The following is a 20,499-nucleotide window of genomic DNA, read 5'->3' on the forward strand; positions in this document are numbered from 1 at the left end:
ATGCATCCTACCTGTGCACAGGACTGTCATTAGCCCATTGGACTCAGGAGCCAAAGTAATCATCGGTGCATACATCATGCTCTGTAAAGAGCGATGGTGCTAACTGAGATACTGTTCCATGCAGCAAGGTCAGAGGAGCCAGTATAAAATGTTTGCCCAGTGGGCAGCTCTAGTCTCTGCTATGGGTAAAATTATCCTCAAAATACAAGCTAATTCAAGAATGGAATGGATACTAAAGACTTTTTAATACCTTTGTCCTGTCTATCTACAGAACTGCCTCAAAAATTGTAAAGACGTTTTCTTTGTTGAGTGTATACCTTTAAATGCATTTTAAAATGAATTTATTTTACTTAGCCGACCAAACAAGTAAGCCTACAATTCCCAACTTTCATTTCACGGTACTTTCCACCCATCAAAATATACTCCACCATGCCACAAGAGGATTGCTATTTTCTTTATGTATAAATCTGTCCTTTACATACACTATTATTCATAACTGCTACCATGTTCATCTTCTAGCAGGAGAGGTTTACGCAGTACTGTATCCTTCTGATGGCCTAATCCAGGGATGTCCAACAGGTAGTCCACGGGCTGCATGCGACTCCTGAGAGGATTACCTATAGCCCTTAGGCTTCCTATCCAGGCACCATTCCCCACCATCACTCTCTAATCCCTAATCACCACCACTCTCTAATCTCTAATCTGATCCCTGATCAAACTGGGATCAGAGGATGGACAAGCAGAGATGCTGTAAATTAGGATCCAAGGGGGTCGGGGTGAAAGGGACCTGATGGTGAGGGTCTACTACAGGCCTCCTCACCAGGTGGTAGACGGGGAATTTTCCAGGCAGCTCTCAGAGGCTGTGCGGTCTAGAGACATGGTAGTCATGGGGGACCTTAACTACCCAGACATATGCTGGGAGGAACAGTCAGCTAGATCTAACTGCTCACACAGGTTCTTAACCTGTATTCAGGACCTCCACCTCACACAGGAGGCAAGGCATCCCACCGGGAGTAATGCCTTGCTTGACTTGGTGTTGGCCACAGGGGATGACCTGGTGGGGGACCTGCAGATTCAAGGCAACTTAGGGGACAGCGATCATCAAATGATGAAATTTAATATCCAGATAAGAGTGGGCACTATACCTAGCAGGATACAGGTGCTAAACTTTAAAAGGGATGACTTTAATAGGCTCAGGGGATTGGTTAGCATGGTACTAGAAACCAAGAGCCTAGATGCTTTGGGGGTCCAGGAGGGGTGGTCATTCCTCAAGGATACCATTCTTTGGGCTCAGAGAGAGACAATCCCATGGCAGAGGAAAGGGGGCAAAGGGACTAAGAAGCCCCTTTGGCTAACCAGGGTCCAGGATACCTTAAGGGCAAAAAAAGTAGCATAAAGAAAGTGGAAGCAGGGGGTAGCTAGCAAGGAGGAGTACACTTCCTTGGCCCACACCTGTAAGGAGACAGGAAGGCCAAGGCAGCTCTAGAACTCAGGCTAGCAGCAGGGATTAAGGACAATAAAAAATCCTTCTTTAGGTATGCTGGGAGCAAAAAGAGGGTGCAGGGTAGCATAGGACTCCCTACAGGACAGACAGGGGGGCTTAGTGACGGATAGCAAGGACAAGGCAGAGTTCTTCAATGCGGTTTTTGTCTCTGTCTTCTTAAACAGGAATCTAGACAAACACTCAGTATGTATCACGGACATCAACAAGGGGAACATTAGCTGACAAACAGTCAGTGCTAACACGGTAAAAGGACACTTGGAGGGACTGGGTGCGTTCAAATCACCAAGACCAGAGGGACTCCGCCCATGGGTAATGAAGGAATTAGCAAGTGTCATAGCTGAACCACTAGCAACAATATATGAGCACTCATGGTGCTCGGGTCAGGTCCCAGAGGACTGGAAGAGGGCCAATGTCATCCCAATCTTTAAGAAAGGGAAGGAGGAGGATCCAGGGAACTATAGACCGGTCAGCCTTACCTCTATCCCAGGGAAAATCCTCGAAAAAATTATCAAGTAACACATCTGTGGGAGCTAATGTGATGCAGAAGGGTAACCGCATGGGTTTACAGCAGGCAGGTCCTGGCTGATTAACTGAGTTTTGCCTACAGTAAAATGGGTAGCAAACTGGCTCAGGGGTCGCACTCAGAGGGTGGTGGTGGATGGGTCAGTGTCAACCTGGAAAGATGTGTGCAGTAGAGCCTCTCAGGCCTCAGTTCTGGGGCCGCTGCAGTTCAACATCTTCATCAGGGATCTGGATGTGGGGGTGGAAAGCACCCTGTCCAAACTTGCAGACAACACAAAAATATGGGGTGAAGCTAACACCCTGGAGAGAAGAAACCAGATCCAGGCTGACCTCGACAGGATGGGGAAGTGGGAAGAGAGCAACAGGATGCAATTCAATAAGGACAAGTGCAAGGTGCTACATCTCGGGAGAAAAAACTGCCATCTTAACTATAGGCTGTGGTGGGGGGGGGACCTTCTTAGTACCAGTGGGGCAGAAAGAGATCTTTGAGTCACTGTCGACTCCAGGATGACCATGAGTCATCAACATGATGAAGTAGCTGGCAGAGCCAATCGCACCTTGTCGTGCATTCATAGGCGCTTCACAAACAGGTCCAGGGAGGTGATTCTTCCTCTATGTGGCACTGGCCAGGCCACAGCTGGAGTACTGTGTCCAGTTCTGGATGCCGCAGTTCAAGCAGGATACAGACAACCTGGAGAAGGTCCAAAGAAGAGCCACTCATCTGACTGGAGGCCTGCAGGGAAAACCCTACGAGGAAAGGCTAAGGGACCTTAACCTCTTCAGCTTCTCCTAGAGAATGCTGAGAGAAGACCTTGTGGCAGCGTACAAATTCATAAGGGGAGAGCAACACGAAGTAGGCAATGAGCTCTTTACCAGGGCACCCCCTGGAACAACAAGGAACAATGGCCATAAGCTACTGGAGAGTAGGTTTAGACTGGATATTAGAAAAAAGTTCTTCACGGTCAGGGTTGCCAGGATCTGGAATAGGTTTTCAAGGGAGGTAGTGTTCGCCCCATCCTTGGGGGTCTTCAAGGAGGAAACTGGACAGGCATTTGGCTGGGATCACATGATCCCAGGTTTGGTGACCCTTTTCTTGCCTGCCAGGGGCAGGGGCTCGGACTAGATGGCCTGCTGAGGTCTCTTCCAACCCTAGAATCTATGAATCTCTAACTGTTACCGCTTTCTGCCCTTATCCCTGGATGTAGGACATCGTGGCACAGCCTGCAGAGCCAAGGGGTCTGCAGCCAGAAGTCTTGGAGAGACTTAGGGATACTGCACAGTGTGGAGGTGGCTGCCATGCACCAGGAGGGTCTCATTTAACATGACATGATGAAATGTGACAAGTTCTCTTTCTGCATACCACAAATTAATGATTTTTCTTTTTCCTTGTTACATTCTATTATCTTTTTTTATTAACCTATTTACCATTTCTCCTGTTTGCTACTGAAAAGAGAAGTAAAACACAGATAAAAGATACTATAGAGAAGAAAATGTGCTAGAGAAGGCAAAAAGGATGTCCAAAACCAAAAATGTTATCCTAATCCAACAGATCCCCTGAGAAATAAGCAGATAAAACCATGACACTACATGTCCAGCAACAATACAAACAATCAAAAGGTTATACTTACTAAAATTTGGATCTGCTGCTTTTAACTTGGTGAGACATCCCTCAATGCCTCCCAGGCTCATATCATTGGTCCATGTTGCATACTGCAACAGAAAAGGACACCAACTAGACACAAGTGGAACTGAGTTTCTTTCATTGCCCTAGCTGAAACTCAAGTCATATAAAGGTTAAAAAAGAAGACTGAATAGATATTAGATTCAGAAAGAACATTAAATCAGTAATCCTATAGGTCGGGGACTCTGCTTCTTGGAACTATGGTTTTATCCTGACTGTTCTTTCAGGCTGGAATTTGGAAATCAACTGAAACAACACAATCCTCTGAATACCCACTTAACCCAAACCCTTCTGTCATACCTGAGTCAGTATGGCATCAAACATCTTGCAGGCCTCATTACTAGTCGTGGATAGAGCAAGTCCAGCATCCTTCCAGGCCTGAAAAAACATGAAAATGTGAAACTTTTTACTCATCATACACTGATCTCTTAGATGCTGTATTTGTTGAGACATAGGAATTGAAGTAACAGGTTTCCAGCAATGTCTTTCACCTGCCAAAAAAAAAAAAAAGCCTGACAGGACAGTTTGAATACCCACACACCCCTTTTACTCAAGCAAACACACCTCTGAAAGGGGGTAGTGAGGGAGGAATAATAATGATGGAAGAAAGGGTAAAATAAATTGTACAGTAGAGTGTCCTCTGTGGTCTTGTAACTCTAGGTTAGTTTCCCAGGTAGGGAAATATATACTGTTGGTGGTATGTGGCAAATGCCCAGAAAGTACACAGAAAAAAGAATGGGAAAGAAGAAAAGCAAAATTCAGAAATGAAAAACACTCTTATTCATAGTGTGGTTGTACTGACATAGAGAGTATTGGGACCTTGTTACACATTACATCAGGGACGGGCAATTATTTTGGGCGGAGGGCCGCTTACCCAGTTTAGGCAGGCTGTCCAGGGCTGCATAGATAGCCCAGCCCCTTGACAGGTGCCCCACCCCCTGGTCACCATCTTGGGAAAATTTGTCCCAGGGCCAGCACTAGTGGGGCCCAAAGCAGAGCGCAGGCTGGCAGGGGTCTGTGGACCCAGGTTAGGCTGCACCAGCAGAAGAGTGGGAGCTGGCCTGGCTCCATAGATCCCCTGCCAGCTGGGACCCCGCAGTCCTGCCATCCTCCTCTGGGCCCCACTGGCACTGGCCCCAGGACACCGGTGTAGGCTGTCTTCCCGCTGGCTCCCCGCCCACTCACACCCAGTATGCCCCAGCCCTCCGGTACAGGTGAGTGGCAGCACACAGCCCCAATCCCCTGCTTGCTGGCAAGGAAGAAGCTGGTGCTGAGTACGGGGAAGTGGCACCTCACCCGCCCCATGGCCAGCACTCCCTGCTGCAGGTGCTTGCAGCCTGTGTGGGGCTGTCTGGAGCAGGCACAGGCAGCCCTAGGTGAGCTGCAAGTGGCTACACCGGAGGGCGCTGGCCACGGGTCGAGCAAGGGGCTGCTTTTCCCCATGCTCAGCACCAGTCGTAACCTGCCCCAGAGCTTGCGCGCTGAGCAGCCCACAGGCAGCAGTGGCAGACACTACCCAGCACGGCAAGCGGGGGGCTGCAGGTGCCGTCACCACGCACAGCCCCGATGGGCTAGCCTGGAGCCCAGGCTGGCAATGGGGCTGGGTTACAAGGTGGTGCTGAGTGCGTGGGGGAAAGCAGCCCCTCCCTGCCCCATGGCCAGCACCCCACACTGCAGCCACTCGCAGCCCGCCTGGGGCTGCCTGTGCCAGCTCTGGATATCCCCATGCGGGCTGTGAGCAGCTGCAGCAGGGAGCGCCAACCATGGGGCAGGCGAGGGGCCGCTTTCCTCCACGCTGGGAAGGAGCAAGGAAGGAGCCCAGGGAAAAGCTCTGAGTGCTGGGGGGAAAAGCGGCTCCTCTCCTGCCCCATGGCTGGTGCTCCTTGCTGCAGGCGCTCACGGCCTGCACGGGGCTGTCCACAGCAGGCCACAGGCAGCCCCAGGCAGGCTGTGAGCAGCTACAGCATGTGGCTTTTGGATGGGGAAACAGGGCAGGGCTGGGCAGGCCCTGCTGCTGTGAGACCCTGCCAGGCTTCCCCTGGGTCCTACTGCCCTTGGTTCCTGTTATTTTTTACAGGAACCAAGGGCAGACAAATATTAATCTTCTATATTTTTAGGGGCCCTGTAGACTAGATAGAATGGCTTCGCAAGCTGGATCTGGTCCTCAGGCCGTATTTTGCCCACCCCTGTATTACACTGTGCATGGCACAAATGTTTATGGGTGCTAGTTCTCTCTCAAATTTGAAGTAATCACACCTTCAAGCCAGCAGCAGGGCCTGGAGGACTGAAAGGTAGAATCTCCACCCCCCACCTCCAGCCCCATTCTGGACTTCCCCCCAGCCCCTTGTGGTTCTCCCAGTTCCCCCCCCAAGCCCTCTGGGCTCTGCAGAGAGCTGCAGCAATTCAGCAGTGGTCAGGCAATCAGGTTACCCCTTCCCTGCCTGCACCCCCCCAGTAGCCACAATTACAGGGTGGGGATGGGGGGGAAGGCAAAGGGGCAGTGAGCGGGGATCTGGGGTGCTAGGGAGGGCCAAGGTGGGGCAGTGGGCCTGATCAGGGCCAGCGCAGGAGAGAAGGCCGGCGGGGTGGTTACACTAAGGTGTAACTTAGAATGTCTACCCCTTAGTGTAACAAGCTGCATACAGGGATCAGAGATAATCCTACCACTGAGTGGCCTAATTTTGAGCCACATAACGAGTGCTTATAACCACCTTCGGGTTTTAATGCATGGACAACCCAGAGGTTAAGAGCTCCAGGAGCCACCCAAAATTACCACGCAACAAAGTCCTTTGTATTTTATTGTCTGTAACCCAGAATCACAGGGTACACAGAAGCATAATAAACTTACAAGTACATGACCCAAAAAAGTTTGAGTGCCAGTGCTATCTAACCATTCGCTCTTTAAACCTCAATTATTAGCTAGCATCATCAACTTCAGAGTGCCCTTCTGAAAACTACAGGGCACCAAAATTCTGCGCTTTGCTATACAGAGAAGCAGTTCCACCATTTGCCAAAACAGGTTTCCCTCAATTTATGCAGTACATGCATTCCCGGAGAACGGCGCATAAATTGAATTTGCATAAAGTGAACCCATTTTACAATGCAAAAATAGAGATAGGTTCCCATGGCGGGGAGGGAGGGAGGGAGGCTGGGACTAGGGAAGGGGTTGAGGGAGGAGTGCTGCTCCCAGCACTGTACAAGGCAGCAAAAGAGGGAACAGAGTGGCACTCACCCCAGCCCCTGCTCCAACACCCTGGGAGTGGCTGGCGCCAGCTGCTGGGCTGCATCATGCTTTGCCTCTCCCCACCGCGCCTGAGCTCCACTCATCTACACTCACCTCTGCTCCTGGGCTGCACTGTGCCCTGGTGCAGGCAGCTGGTGTCGGCTGCTCCTGGGGCAGCTCCAGCACACAGCTGACACCAGCTGCCTGCACCAGAGCATGGTGCAGCCCAGGAACAAAGTTGAGCGTGGACAAGCGGAGCCCAGGCATGGGGGATAAAGGGGGGCAGGGGGGAGGCGGAGCACTGTGCATCCCAATGGCTGCATGCAGCTGGCACGGGCTGCTCCTGGGGTCGCCACAGCTGCGGTGGGGAAGAGTTGGGCCATGGCCTCCCCCAAAGGACTTACCTGCTTGAGCGGAGATGGGGGGAGTGTCTATGCTGATCACATAAGAGAGAATTTACCTTGCATATAATGAGTTATGGGTCTAAATATGCTCATTGCATAAGAGCGAATTCTCGCATAAATTGAGGGAAACCTGTACTTGCCATATCCCTCATTTGAGTGGAGCTGTCAGGAGAGAATACGCAAAAGAACTCACAGGGCCACCAGGTAACACAAGGCAATACAGAAACACCAAAAGAATTCAGCCGTACAAAATTTAGTGACGCTATATTACACCCTCATTGGATAAACTGTCCAACAAAAACTGAGGTTTTGCATCTTCCATGGTAATTTATAACCAGGAAATCTAACAGAAAACCTCATTCACTAACTGGGTTAGACGATGTAAGCTTTATACAATGGGGTAGTTGGCAAACTTTCATGGTTGTCTTCATGACCATTCCTAAAAGAGACCCACTACTCTGAAAAAAAAACCAACAATCATTCTGAAAAACATCTAATTTAGTATAAAAATGATCTGTACAACTATAATTATTCTCCTTTATGCATAGGCAAATGGTTTTTAATAGCATGCTCTATTTGTCTGACAGGACAGCTACACAAGGGGTTAGAACTTAAGTGGCATGGGAGATCTTAATGTCAGTCCCTAAACTCTCTGGAGTTTACCTTTAAAATCTAAGCAGCATTCTTTTGATGTCATCTTTTTCATAAGTAATCTAAAACTACATTGACCACTTTTCTTTGTGTTTCTGTATTGAAGCTTATAAATGCTTTTCAGATCAACCTCAGGGAACAGACTCACATCTAATACTTTTTATCCACTGGATAATCCTAACAATATTTAAAGAGCTACACAAAGGATGACAGTTGAAACGAATCTTCCTCTCTTACACAGATTTTATAGAACATACATATGAAATAATTGGGTAGCCACCTAATCTCTTCTCTACTAATGGACAATTATTTCTGGTACCTTTACAGTATTTGTCTAGACTCAGTTTCCATTTTAAAATACTTTTTAATATGAACTTGACCGTGAACATCTGAAGCAACTAATCAGTGACAACATGTGTTTTAGAAATCTCAAGAATTTCTTCACAGTGATTCACAGAACCATAGAAAATGAGGGTTGGAAGGGACCTCAGGAGGTCATCTAGTCCAACCCCCTGCTCAGAGCAGGACCAGCTAGATCATCTCAGGCTTGGTCTACCTGGATCATAAAAACTTCTAAGGATGGAGTTTCCACCACCTCTTTGGGTAGCCTGTTTCAGTGCTTTCCTACCTTCTTTTGTACTAGTGCCACATACAGACAGTTGCAAGTACACACCCAGATGGAAATGTGTGTACTTCCAACTCCGTTGTTGCAGCTGACCACAACACACAACAGTTGGAAGTACCTGTATGCATGGGCGGATCCAGGATTTTGAAAAGGAGGGTGCAAATGGTGGGGAACATCTTCACATAGAACAGAACAGACATCCTTCTCCAGTTAAAGAAAAGCTCAATGCTTTACTAATACACTATAGGGCAGGGACTATGGGCATTTATATACATTTTTCTGTCCTGCAATGCGCCGGAGATTCGCTGCTTTGGAGCAGACTCAATTAATTGAGTCTGCTTCACACATGAGCTGAGGCAAACTGCACTACGCCATATGCAGTTGTATAAGTGACAATATGCAGAAAATGGCAGTGCTGCGCTTTTGAACTAAAGCACCTCCGATATGTTTCAGTTCAAAAGCGCGCCGGTGCCATTTTCTCACCGCTGATGAGCATTTTGCCACTTATACAACCGCAAGCATCGCAGTGCTGGGTCCTTTTCAAAATGCCTGGTGCATAGTAAAAACAGTCAAAAGATGCTGTGATGTCAGTCCTGGGTTGTATTTATTTATTTCTAATTTTATGTCTCAGGCCAAAACAGTCAAATTATTTCTGAATTTCATCCACTGGGCAGAGAGCCCAGGCATTCAGGTCCACCACGGGCATGTATGTTCCCTCCCAGACCCTTCAGTTTGGGGTTTTAGACGCTTCCAAATCCATGGCAGGCATCTGGCATACAGGAACCAAGCCCAGAGGTCTTGGGGTTCGGATGCCCCTGAATCCTATTTGCTCTTAGCCAAGAGACCAAAGAAGCAAGATAGGGGGAAATCCCCCTTGTGAGATCCTTCCAGTGGGAGGCTAGACTCTGGTAGGGGGGCGCTATCCACAGTGCATCATTTGGACAGGTCTCAAGCCTTCACTACATGATTGCATTCAAGGTGACCTGACCTCCCCAGGAAAACCTGAAGCCATTACAGTGAAAGGCAAATCTCTTCTTCAGAGTCATAGATGTAAACCTAGCCTTCTCCAGCATCTTGGCAATGCCTCCCACATGCCACTGCCAGTCATTGCAACACCAGAGTTAATATAACCACACCTGAGTTAGGGTTTTTAGCTGGGGCTAAGCTTTAGTCTACAGCAGCGTTTCTCAGCCCGCGAGTTGTGACCCAAAAGTGAGTCACAAGAATATATGGAAGGGTTGCAAAGAAACTTTTAAAAAAGGTTCTCCTTTACACGGCAAAAAACGTGGGAAACGGTGGGCTTTCCCCTTGCCGGCTGGCACAGCTCCAGCCCGCGAGGGGTTGCTTGAGGTCCCCGTGCCCCACGCACTGGGGCTGGCGGCAGCGGGTGAGGAGTATGGGGTCAGGACTGGCCATCGATGTTTAAAGATAGGTCCTGGTCCAAAAATGGTGAGAAGCACGGCTCTACGGGGCTGGGAAATGAGCTACCAGAGTAGGGAGAGAGGCTAGTGGGAATCCAAGCGCGGGAAGCGGAGCTCCTCAGCTCTGCCTAAGGCCGCGGGAGCCCCGCCATAGCCCTGGCCGAGAGTGACTGACAGGGCGGCCCCGGCCGGGCACACTGAGGGCGAGGCGAGGGGACGCGCGGGCCCGGCTCTCGCCTCGCTGCAGCGCGGGGAACCAGCTGTCCGGCGCCCGCCCCCCTCCTCCGCACCTGGCAGTCCCGCAACGGCGCCATGATCCACATCCGGATCCAGCCCCGAGCCGCGCCGCGCCCGCCCCAGTGCGGCCCAGTACTGCCGGCCTCGGGGCGGGGCCGAGGAGGAGGAGCAAACCCCCCCGCAAGGTCTTACCACGACCCGCCTCCAAATAAAGACACTTGAACGTCGCTGACCCCTTCTCACTGACTCACTGCCAAGGTGCCAAGGTGCAGTGAGCAGTGTACAGGAAGCACGGGCAGGCCCTGCAGCCTCTCCCCGCATTCGTGGGGCTTTTGGCCCGCTGATATGTCCTCCACAGGAGGTTTATATTGAGCAGATTCTTTTTGGTATTGGTTGGTGGAACCGGAGCGTGCTCCGTCCACTCCATGCATTGACCTGGTATTGCAGTGCTTCCAGGACCGGTGCAAAAAAAAAAAAACCAAAAAAAAAAATGTGTACAGCAAGGAAGAAGACTTGTTTCCGTAGTTATGTAATGCTTCTTGGCATAATTGTCTAGTGCACGGCGGTTTTTCAGCAGACAGGATCATTTTGAGCTTCCAATAGGATCATTTTATATTTAAAACCCGGCAGCACCTCGCTCTGGGCAGGCGGCGGCGCAGCCAGGCCCCAGTTCCTGGAGCAGATCCCACTCTAAATCCTAGCGCCCCCTGGATCCCAGTCAGGATCTCACTGTGGATCCCCCCCACCCCCGACCCCACTGCGGGTCCCACTGGTCCGGCTCCGGACTTCACAGTAGAACCAACCCCCTGGTGGGATCCCAATGCGGACCCCGCTCCACCGAGATCCTACCCCCTGCCTGGACCCTGCTCCGGGTCGCACTCCCCACTGGCTCTCAGCCCCCCGGGCCCTGCAGGACGGGGGCTGACCGCCTCAGATCCCATGCGAGCCGCCTCCTGCCGCCCCCCACTGCCCCCCCGGGGGCCCTTTTGCACCAGACCAGGGCCAGAGGCAGCCAGGGGGAAACTGGGCTTGGTCCCGTGGGGGCCTGGGGAGGAGGGGGCAGGGTGAGGGTGTGGCAGGGGAGTCAGGTTGTGGGAACAACCAGAGGGGCGCTGGTGCGGGGTGCCATGGGGAGGCCACGGTGCATGTGCAGGATGATGAGGAGGTTCTGGGCTGCATGCGGCTGTCCCTTGGCAGTTGGAGCAGTTGGGCAACAACTGGTGTTCCTAGCCCAGGGGTCTGCGCCTCTCACCTTCTCATTGCCATGCACAGACCACTGCTCCCCAGCCTCCTCCTGCACCTCCTGAGCTACCGCTGCCCCACCGCAGCAGCCTTTGCGCCTCCCAGCTTCCAGCCCTTGCCACTGCTGGTCTCTTGCTCCGACCCCCACGGACGTGTCTATCGGCGCCAGGACAACGAGCTCTGGGTCTCCTGCCTGTGGGATGGTGCCATCCAGCTGCGCTACAGACCAGCCCCTGGAGCTATAGCCACAAGCAGGGAGGGGCAGACTGAGCTGTTGCCCCCACCACGGTGCCGCTGGTATCGGGATACGGCCTGGGTGCAGGACACCTCTCGCTGGTCAGGATGGGTGGTGCTGGGTCCAGGCCTGGCTCGGGGGAGCCCAGCTCCACCCTGGGCCTCAAGCCGCATCACAGTACAGTGCGTGTCAGCCTCATGCACCGCACCAACATGCCTCCACCGCAATCTGAGCATTGAAGTTTCTGGACAAGATGTGAGGCTCTTCCTGCTTTGGCCTCAGGGACTCCCCATTCAGGAATGGCAGCCAGTGCAGCTGGGCTGGTGTGCACGCCTGAAAAGCTCCCGCTGGCATTATCGCTTCAGTAGCCATGGGAGCAGCCCCCCTGCACTTCTCATCCCCAGCAACCAGCATCATGAGCCACCCCCAGCTTCTGCCTACCCCAGAGTGGAGATGCACCAGGCCTGTGCCTCCTACTACAGCTACCACCTGACTGTGCGCTATCATCGCCCTGGCCTCTACATTGTCTCAGTCAGCATTGAGCAGGGGCCTCCCATTCGACTCAGTCTGTCCCTGAGGGTGGAGCCTGCCTTGCTCCACGTGCTCAGCATCCACTCTAAGATGCTCAGTGTCTCTCAGCAGCCCCTCAGCCTGTCCTGGGAACTCCAGACCCTTGGTCCCAGGACACTGGCTTATAGCCTGCTGGATCTGCAAGGTACAGGGAACTGGTCTACGTCCTACAATCCTTTTGCCTGGCAGAGCAACTTCTGTGCTCTCCCCACATCCCGGAAGCTTGGTGAGATGCTCATAGCGAGCATATACTTCCATGTGGATGGAGACTGGCTGGGGGAGATGGAAGGGGAGCTGAGTTTGTCTGGTGCTGCACTGAGCCTGAAAACAAGCAGCCAGACTCCTGTGTACATCACACTGAAACCCAAGAAGACCAAAATGGGCATTTACATTTTCAGCCAGGCCCACGGACTCTATTATATAACCCAAGAAAATGAGGCTGGTGCTCCCAGTAATGGTTCCAGCATCCACTATGTACTCTTTCAACAGCAGAACCTCTCCTACCTACTCACAGTTGAATTTGTCAAGTTGCAGTGGTACAAGTTCAACATGCACCTTTATCTGAACCAGCAAGGAGCCCTCTTCAGATCTCTGTTAGACAGAGATATTGAAGTCCATGTTTTCAACAGCACCCATTCTTTTTTGCAGACTTCAGTTTACATTGTTTGGTTTATCCCTGTGCAACATCCCATGCTGCAGTGTGAGTGGACCTTCAATCTGCAGGTGTTTGGGTCAAAGAAAGAGCAGCTCATCCAGAACAGTACTTATACTTACAGTGACCATGTGAAAAATGCAGCACACTTTGTCCAGCGTTCTGTTTTACCTTTTAATCCTGCCCAATACACAGGGTTTGTGGCAAGAGTGGACTGCATCAGAAGTGGACTTACACCTGCTGTGTTAAAAGTCACAGTCAACAATTATGCTTCCAAAGTCATAGAGTCATTGGTCTCTTGTCAGCGAAGAACCTGTTCCCTACAGACTGTTCAGATCAAGAAACCTGATCTCCCTGATCCTGTCATACGGGGTAGAAGGGAGGTGCTTCTTACTTTGTTTATCATCCTCCAGACGAACTGCACTGGAGGTTTAGCTAGAAACCCACGCTGGCAAATTTATGCTGTTCCAGACATGACAACTGAACCAGACTTGACAGCTCCTTTAGATACACCTATGATCCGGAATAAAAACATGGTCTTTTTACCAATACCCAAGCATAGTTTAGATATTGGCTTATATCTGATTATTTTCTCTATTAATGTAACTTCAATAGTTACTTCACAAGTTCTGAGTGGATCAGACAGAGCTTACCTTCGAATGGAGTCAGGTGACCTGGTGGCAAACATTAGAGGAGGCAGTTTCCGAACAGTGGGGTATTCAGATGAGTGGACTCTGGATGGATCTTCTTCCCAGGATCCCGATTCATCAACAGGATTAGAGGGAATCACATTTACTTGGTATTGCAGCAAACATGCAGTAGACTATGTAAACATGCAATTGAGTGAAACCGGAGCCTGTCATCCGGATCAGGTGGATTTGAAGTGGATAAACTCCTCTGGTCCTATTCAGACCGTTTTGCCAGAAACCCTTCCAGGGAATGCCAGGTATCATTTTCGTCTTGTAATTGAAAAAGGTGGCAGAAACAGTTCTGTGGACCAAACTGTTAGTGTGCAGTCTGGACGCCCACCACGCCTGAATGTTGTATGCTTAGAAAACTGTGGTCGAATTGTAATTCCAACTGATAGATTTACTTTATCTGGGAAATGCCTGAACTGTAGAACTACTAGTCAACTAGTCTATCGCTGGTCCCTTTTATCAGAAAGACTCACTGAAAAAAGATTTGATTGGGCTTCCAAAACATCAACAGGGAGGTTTACTGCATACTTGTCTATAAATGCTTTAAGTTTTGTAAATATTGCAGACCAGTCATATACACTTGTCCTAAAAATAACGACTGGGAGTGGTGCATCATCAGTCTCCAGGTATTCTTTTTATGTCAATTCTGCCCCTAGAATTGGAAGGTGCACAATCAATCCAACTGAGGGTATTGCATTCCAGACCACCTTCATCGTTCAATGTAGTGGATTTTCAGACAGGAATTTACCTCTCACATATAAAGTAATAGCAGCTTCAGATTCATTAAAAACAAGTAAAATCACTACTCTGCAGGAAAATTCATTTGGGACAATAGTCTATTTTGGTTATGAACCAAAATCCCCTCCTTCTTTTCTCCCTATTGGCATACCATTCAAGAACTATGCTCTTACAATCTATATCCAAATCTCTGATTCACTTGGAGCATTTTCTCAAGTAAGTTTGCAGGCAACAGTGCAGGATCCAACTGAAAATAAACCACCAGAAGTGGTGCTAAATGAACTGTTGGCTTTAACCAGTGGGTCAGATGCACCAATGACATCTTTTCTTCAAACTGGAGATTTTTTTAATGCAGGCTATTTGGTTTATATGGTGGCCTCCCTTTTAAATGATGTTGAAGATGCACTAGATCTCCAGGTCTCTAAGGCTGAATTTCGGGAAAGCCTTCTTAACATATCTATAGGAATTTCTACTGCCAGTATAATGGAAGTTAATCAAGTGACCGCTTGCATTTCTCAGATTACAGAGGAAATTAGCGAAGTCAATGTTGAATCACAACGTATTTCTGTTAATAAACTGTCAGAAGTGGGTGAGGCACTGAAAAGACATAGAAAAGGAAACCTTGGGTCTGAAGAAGCAGAGCTGCTGACTGCTGGGGTACTAACAGGCTTATCCAATGTCTTGAGAGCTTCTATTAATGATGTCAATGTGAATGTAGTGAAACAAAGCTTCTCCATCATGGAAGATTTAGCAGACGTTGTCTTACAGGGCAAAGTCCCTGGAAAAACTGAAACGCTCATGGAGTCCCAAACCTGGAATATGACTCTAAAAAAAGATGAAAAGTGGGATGTTGCAAGTGCTTTCTCTGCCAGGAAAGATTGCCAGAACTGTTTTTACCCGACACTGAAACAGGAAGATCATTCAGAATTGCCAATAGATGCTGTTATTTCCACAGTTCTTTATGAATTTGAAGAGAACCCCTTCCCTTGGTTGGGTCACCCTTCCGATATTACAACAATGGTCACTGGGTTCAAAATGATGGGAGCTAAGGCTAATGGTGACACCATAGGGATCGTTCCTGAAGTAGCAGAGATGATGATTGCTAGAAAAGATAAAGATTCTGCAGCTTTTCAGCTGACAATTGGACCTGATAAGACACTCCCTCAAACAACTGGAAGATTTGCTTTTGAAGTGAACAGAAACTCCAGTAGTATATATATCCAGATTTTGACCCGATTAAAAGTTTCTTTTGAGGTACTTCTATATGCAGATCTTAATGTCAGCCATGATTCTCCAATAGCTTCTTTTACTGCATCTCCCAAATTTCCTACAAGTGGGAATAATTCAAGGATCACTGATTGTGTGATTCAGACTCCTAACATTATCTGTCTGTCACCAGCATTGCTAAGAGAGACAGCCCCAGGCAGCGGGGCCAATAGATGGAATGTCTCTGTTGTCTTGCAAACAAGCTCCATTATAAGGAAGCAAAACAATGACTCGGTGAAAATAGCCTTGTTTAATGCTGAGTGTCTAGACCTAGATGGAGTGCAGAGTCAGTGGGAAGGAGACTCATGCACAATTGGCCCTAAAACCAACTGGGAAAGAGTGCACTGCATCTGCAAGATGAAACCAGGCATCCAGGCAGTAGGAAGCCGCATGATCCCAGGGTCTTTGAAAGACAATATCAAATTCCTGGCTGCCAAAGTGTTAGTCATTCCCAACATAGTAGATCTGGAAAGGTCTCTTTTAGAAAACATACCCAGGAATCCAGTGACCCTTCTAACTGTGGCTTTCATTTTTTTGGTTTATTGTCTCTTGGCAATCTGGGCCACGAGAAAAGACAGGGCTGATAAACTCAGCAGAGACAGAGTTATAGTTTTGCCTGACAATGATCCTTTTGATAAAGTATGCTTCTTAGTCACTTTATACACAGGCAGTCGCTTTGGGGCTGGAACCACAGCAGATGTTTTTCTTCAACTTATAGGCCAACGTGGCGTCAGTGATGTGCATTGCTTACAGCACCCAAATTATCCATCTTTGCTTCGTGGAGGTACAGATACTGTTTTGCTAACTACCAAGAATTATTTGGGAGACATTTATGCTTTGCGGGTCTGGCATAACAATGCAGGTTCTTCTCCAGATTGGTTTTTAAGCCGAGTGAAAGTTGAAAATATGTACACTAGAGAATTTTGGTTGTTCATTTGCAGAAAATGGCTTGCTCTTGGCAAAGAGGATCATTTACTGGACAGGACATTTGTTGTTACAAATCAAAAAGTACCTTTATTAAAAAAGGACTATTTCTTGATAAATTTTGCAAATGACTTGATAGATAATCACATATGGTTTTCTGTTTTTTCTCAAGTTGTCACCGGCTCTTTCAACAGGCTCCAAAGATTGTCTTGCTGTTTGGCAGGATTGTTATTGACTCTGCTCATAAACATTATGTTTTTTAATGTTGAGAAGAATGAAGACTATTCAATAGAAATACGGTATTTGAGATCAATAGCCACTGGAATTGAAAGTGCTTTGGTTATCATACCAGTGCAAATAATTATAACTGCATTGTTTAAGTACTCCCAGAAGGAGCCACCTTCACAGAGAACAGAGCAGAAGCCCACAGAAGAAAGTTCACCCTTCATGTCTGAAAACCTGAGGAACTGGAGGGAGCGCCTGCAAAAATGGTACCTTTCAGAAACTTCAGCACGATCTGCGAGTCCCAGGTCTTTGGAGAACCCATCCCATTCTGGAAGTCCCTACAGTTCACAAGATATTAGGAAGGAAAAAAAACAAAGAAAATCAAATAACTGGAGTAACTGTGCCATTTCTGAGGGTGCTGCAAATGCTATTGCAGCAGAGGAGGAGCAAGTACCAGCTGAATCAACTCGAGAGCCAAAAACCCGACAGAATCTATCACCAAACACCAATTTCAGCAATAATTATGCAGAACAAAAGGGCGATGGCAGTAGGAAAGAAAGGAGGCCACTAAACATTCCCTACTTGCGCTTTCGCAAGAGGCCAGAGATAATTTTTTCTTGGTGGTGCATCTATGTTTCTTGGGCATTGATCATAGCAGTGGTTGGGGTGTCATCATTTTTCATCGTATTATATGGTTTGTCCTATGGCTACCAGACCTCACTGGAATGGCTTGTAGCCTCCATAACATCTTTTCTTGAGAGTGTGCTGCTTTTTCAAACCCTCAAAATTGTCCTTCTTTCTGCCCTAAGTGCAATTAGACCAAAGTACTGTGTACACATCCCATGGTCAACCCGGGAAAATTATCTTGAGATTAAGTTGGATGAGGTTACTATGGATGCAGATGAGATGAGAGAAATGCACTATAAGCTTGTGAAAGCCCGAGGCAGTAAGCAGTATCAGCCTTTAGAAGAAGACGAGATTGCAATCATGTTGAAAAGAGAGATGATAAAAAACAAAGCTTTCATTTTCCTAAAGGACACCATCAGTCACTTTATCTTTTTAACCCTTGTGCTGAATATTGCTTACTCTGAAGAAAACACCAACAGTTTTTACTACAACCAGGTTACCCATAAACAGTTTTCTCTTCAGCTCTCCAATGTGGCGCAACTAGAACACATTTACTTGTGGGTGAACAATGTTTTTCTGCCTTTGATCCACAATGACAACCAACCAACCTTTCTTTCAGACAGCTGGTCTAAAATCCTTGGTTTACCTAGGATGCGGCAAGTAAGGGCTAAAAGCAGTAAAAAAAAATGCTTCCACCCTGACAGCTTTGTAAATAAATTTGTGATAAGTGAAAGCCATTGTCTTCCCATATATGGCAGTGACCCCGAAGAGAAAGGTGACCATGTTAGGTCCTGGACAGAGGCTACCAACAAATCTGTTTCCAGTGATGCCAGCAGCTATGCAGGATTTACTTACCAGTCAAACACAAATCAATGGACTTATTTTTCCTATGGAGAGTTACATACATATGGACCAGGGGGGTACACTTTTTATTTTTTTCCTGAAGAACAACGGCCTAATTCAACCAAAAGGCTGGAAGCTTTACAAAATAGCAGTTGGCTTGATGAAGAGACATGGGCTGTGATTGTTGAACTCACTACATTCAATCCAGATATACATTTGTTTTGCAGTATCTCCATTATATTTGAAGTTTCTTATTTTGGGCTCCTCAATACAAGCTTGTCCGTACATTCCTTTACACTTCCCATTTTCCGCCATCTAACTAAAATCCAAATGTTGGGCTTCTTGGCTGTCCCTGGTTTTCTCTTCATTTATATTGCAGATGAGATTCACATGATGTACCAAAAAAGGAAAGATTATATAAAAAATGTTTCTAATTTGATCAACTTTAGCCTGAAATCAGTGCTTTTTGTCTTTGTTGCTCTACAAATTATCAAATTTATGATGGCAGAAGACATAGTCAAGTTTTACTTGCTTCACCCATACAATTTCATTCCATTCCATGCAGTGTCTCATGTAGATCAGACCTTGAGGATAACTCTGGGCTTTCTGGCATTTCTCATTGTTTTGAAAACTCTCAGGTATTCCAGATTCTTTTATGATGTTCGCCTGGCACAAAGATCAATCTTGGCAGCTCTTCCTGGCATCTGCTCCATGGCACTTGTGGTGGCAGTGTACTTTTTTGTTTACATGGCATTTGGGTACCTAGCATTTGGCCAGCACGAATGGAATTACAATAATATGATTCATTCAGCTCAGACTATATTCTCCTATTGTGTTTCAGCTTTTGAGGATACGGAATTTACATCCAACCGCTTACTGGGCGGTCTTTTTCTAGCCTCTTTTATGCTGGTGATGATCTGTGTCTTGATTAATTTGTTCCAAGCTGTGATTATGTCTGCCTATGAAGATATGAAACAGCCGGTATATGAAGAACCATCTGATGAGGCAGAAGTGGTTACCTTTTTAGTTCATAAGATGAGAAGGATATGGTATTACATCACCTGTAGGACACCTTCCACAAGTGATCCCGATCTTTTTCATAGTATACTGTATGGACAACCTGAGAGGAGGAACTATCGACATTTAGGGCTCAAAACCAAAAAAATAAATGGAAAGAAAATGGTTTATCTTGTCATATAGATAATACAGAGTTTTATATGCAGTAAGAGCAACTTCAAAGATTGTTCAACTATTACAGAGAAAACAAATTAATTTGCCAGGTGAACACCCAGAACATTTTCTAAAACAATGTGAGAGAATTCTCAACATTTAACCACTCATGACAAGTTCTCCTATGTATCCCAAAATCCTATGGCCCAATTTCCATGATACTTTAAAACAGCCATCAATTTCTGCAATAATTCGTAGGTTGCAGGTGAGGGATCAGTTCTGTAGTTTTCAGGTCATTCTTCCCTCTAATGACAATACAATTGCAAATTGGGGCTGATCAAATTTGCTTTGAACAGAGGACTCAGAATGTACCAAGAGGTTCTTGACCCACAATTTGATGGCAATCCTTAACAAACTGCAATCTGAAAATATAAGAAAAAATAGAACACCTTTTAGTAAGTCCACTTAGCAATTTAAAATACTACTTCAAGCCTAAATTTCCCTACCAAAGGAATTTAACAATGGTACAGTCAAGTTCTCAAGAAAATTGGTATTGAACAAAAACTCTAAAATTTAATATTTTTTGCATCTTTTCAGTACAATTTTGTATTTTTCTACTCCACCTGAATATTAGTTAATGTTACCTTTTGCTAAGTGAAGACTATAAGACCCCATCTATATGTTACACTTCAAGTGTGATTAACCATTTAATTATGCTGTAAGTTGTGACCTAGCTGCAATTAGCTAGCTTCATTAGCTGCAGAGTCCACAATGAGAGCAGTGACGAAAATGCTGCCCACTCCCATATTGCTCACTGTGAGGGGAGTGGGGGGAATGCTGCTACCACTGCAAGCTTAATCAGCTGCAGGACTTGCACCAGTAGGCAGAACACTACCCCTGCTGTGAGACTTGACAGCTGCCTGGCTCAGAGGGAGGACACCAGAGGGAATGCTGCTGCTACTATGAGCCTCTTCAGCTGCGGGGCTTGTAATAGAGGCAGTGGGGAAAACATTGCCACCGCTGTGAGCCTGGCCAGCTGTG

General features: G+C 47.4%; 2 protein-coding genes across 3 annotated transcripts in view; one reads left to right on the forward strand and one right to left on the reverse strand.

Moving 5' to 3' along the window:
• The window catches only part of LOC109316318 (tetratricopeptide repeat protein 38-like), a 38,081-nt gene extending 27,679 nt beyond the window's left edge, over positions 1 to 10,402 (reverse strand). For both annotated transcript variants that reach the window (XM_019544275.1, XM_019544276.1), the window contains exons 1-3: positions 10,322 to 10,402; positions 4,008 to 4,085; positions 3,655 to 3,736 (exon numbers count right to left, since the gene is read on the reverse strand). In XM_019544275.1, the coding sequence (XP_019399820.1) occupies positions 3,655 to 3,736; positions 4,008 to 4,085; positions 10,322 to 10,354 (193 nt within the window). In that variant the 5' untranslated portion in view covers positions 10,355 to 10,402. The remainder of the gene's footprint in view (positions 1 to 3,654; positions 3,737 to 4,007; positions 4,086 to 10,321) is intronic.
• A 356-nt stretch (positions 10,403 to 10,758) lies between these two features.
• PKDREJ (polycystin (PKD) family receptor for egg jelly) lies at positions 10,759 to 20,499 on the forward strand. Its single transcript, XM_019543870.1, is given in 4 exon segments — positions 10,759 to 10,797; positions 11,203 to 11,300; positions 11,302 to 11,378; positions 11,381 to 20,499. Coding segments are annotated over 4 exon segments (8,322 nt in total). The 3' UTR covers positions 19,489 to 20,499.

The sequence above is a fragment of the Crocodylus porosus genome, unplaced genomic scaffold, assembly GCF_001723895.1.
Source record: "Crocodylus porosus isolate Cpor-Errol unplaced genomic scaffold, CroPor_comp1, whole genome shotgun sequence".
Lineage (NCBI taxonomy): Eukaryota > Metazoa > Chordata > Crocodylia > Crocodylidae > Crocodylus > Crocodylus porosus.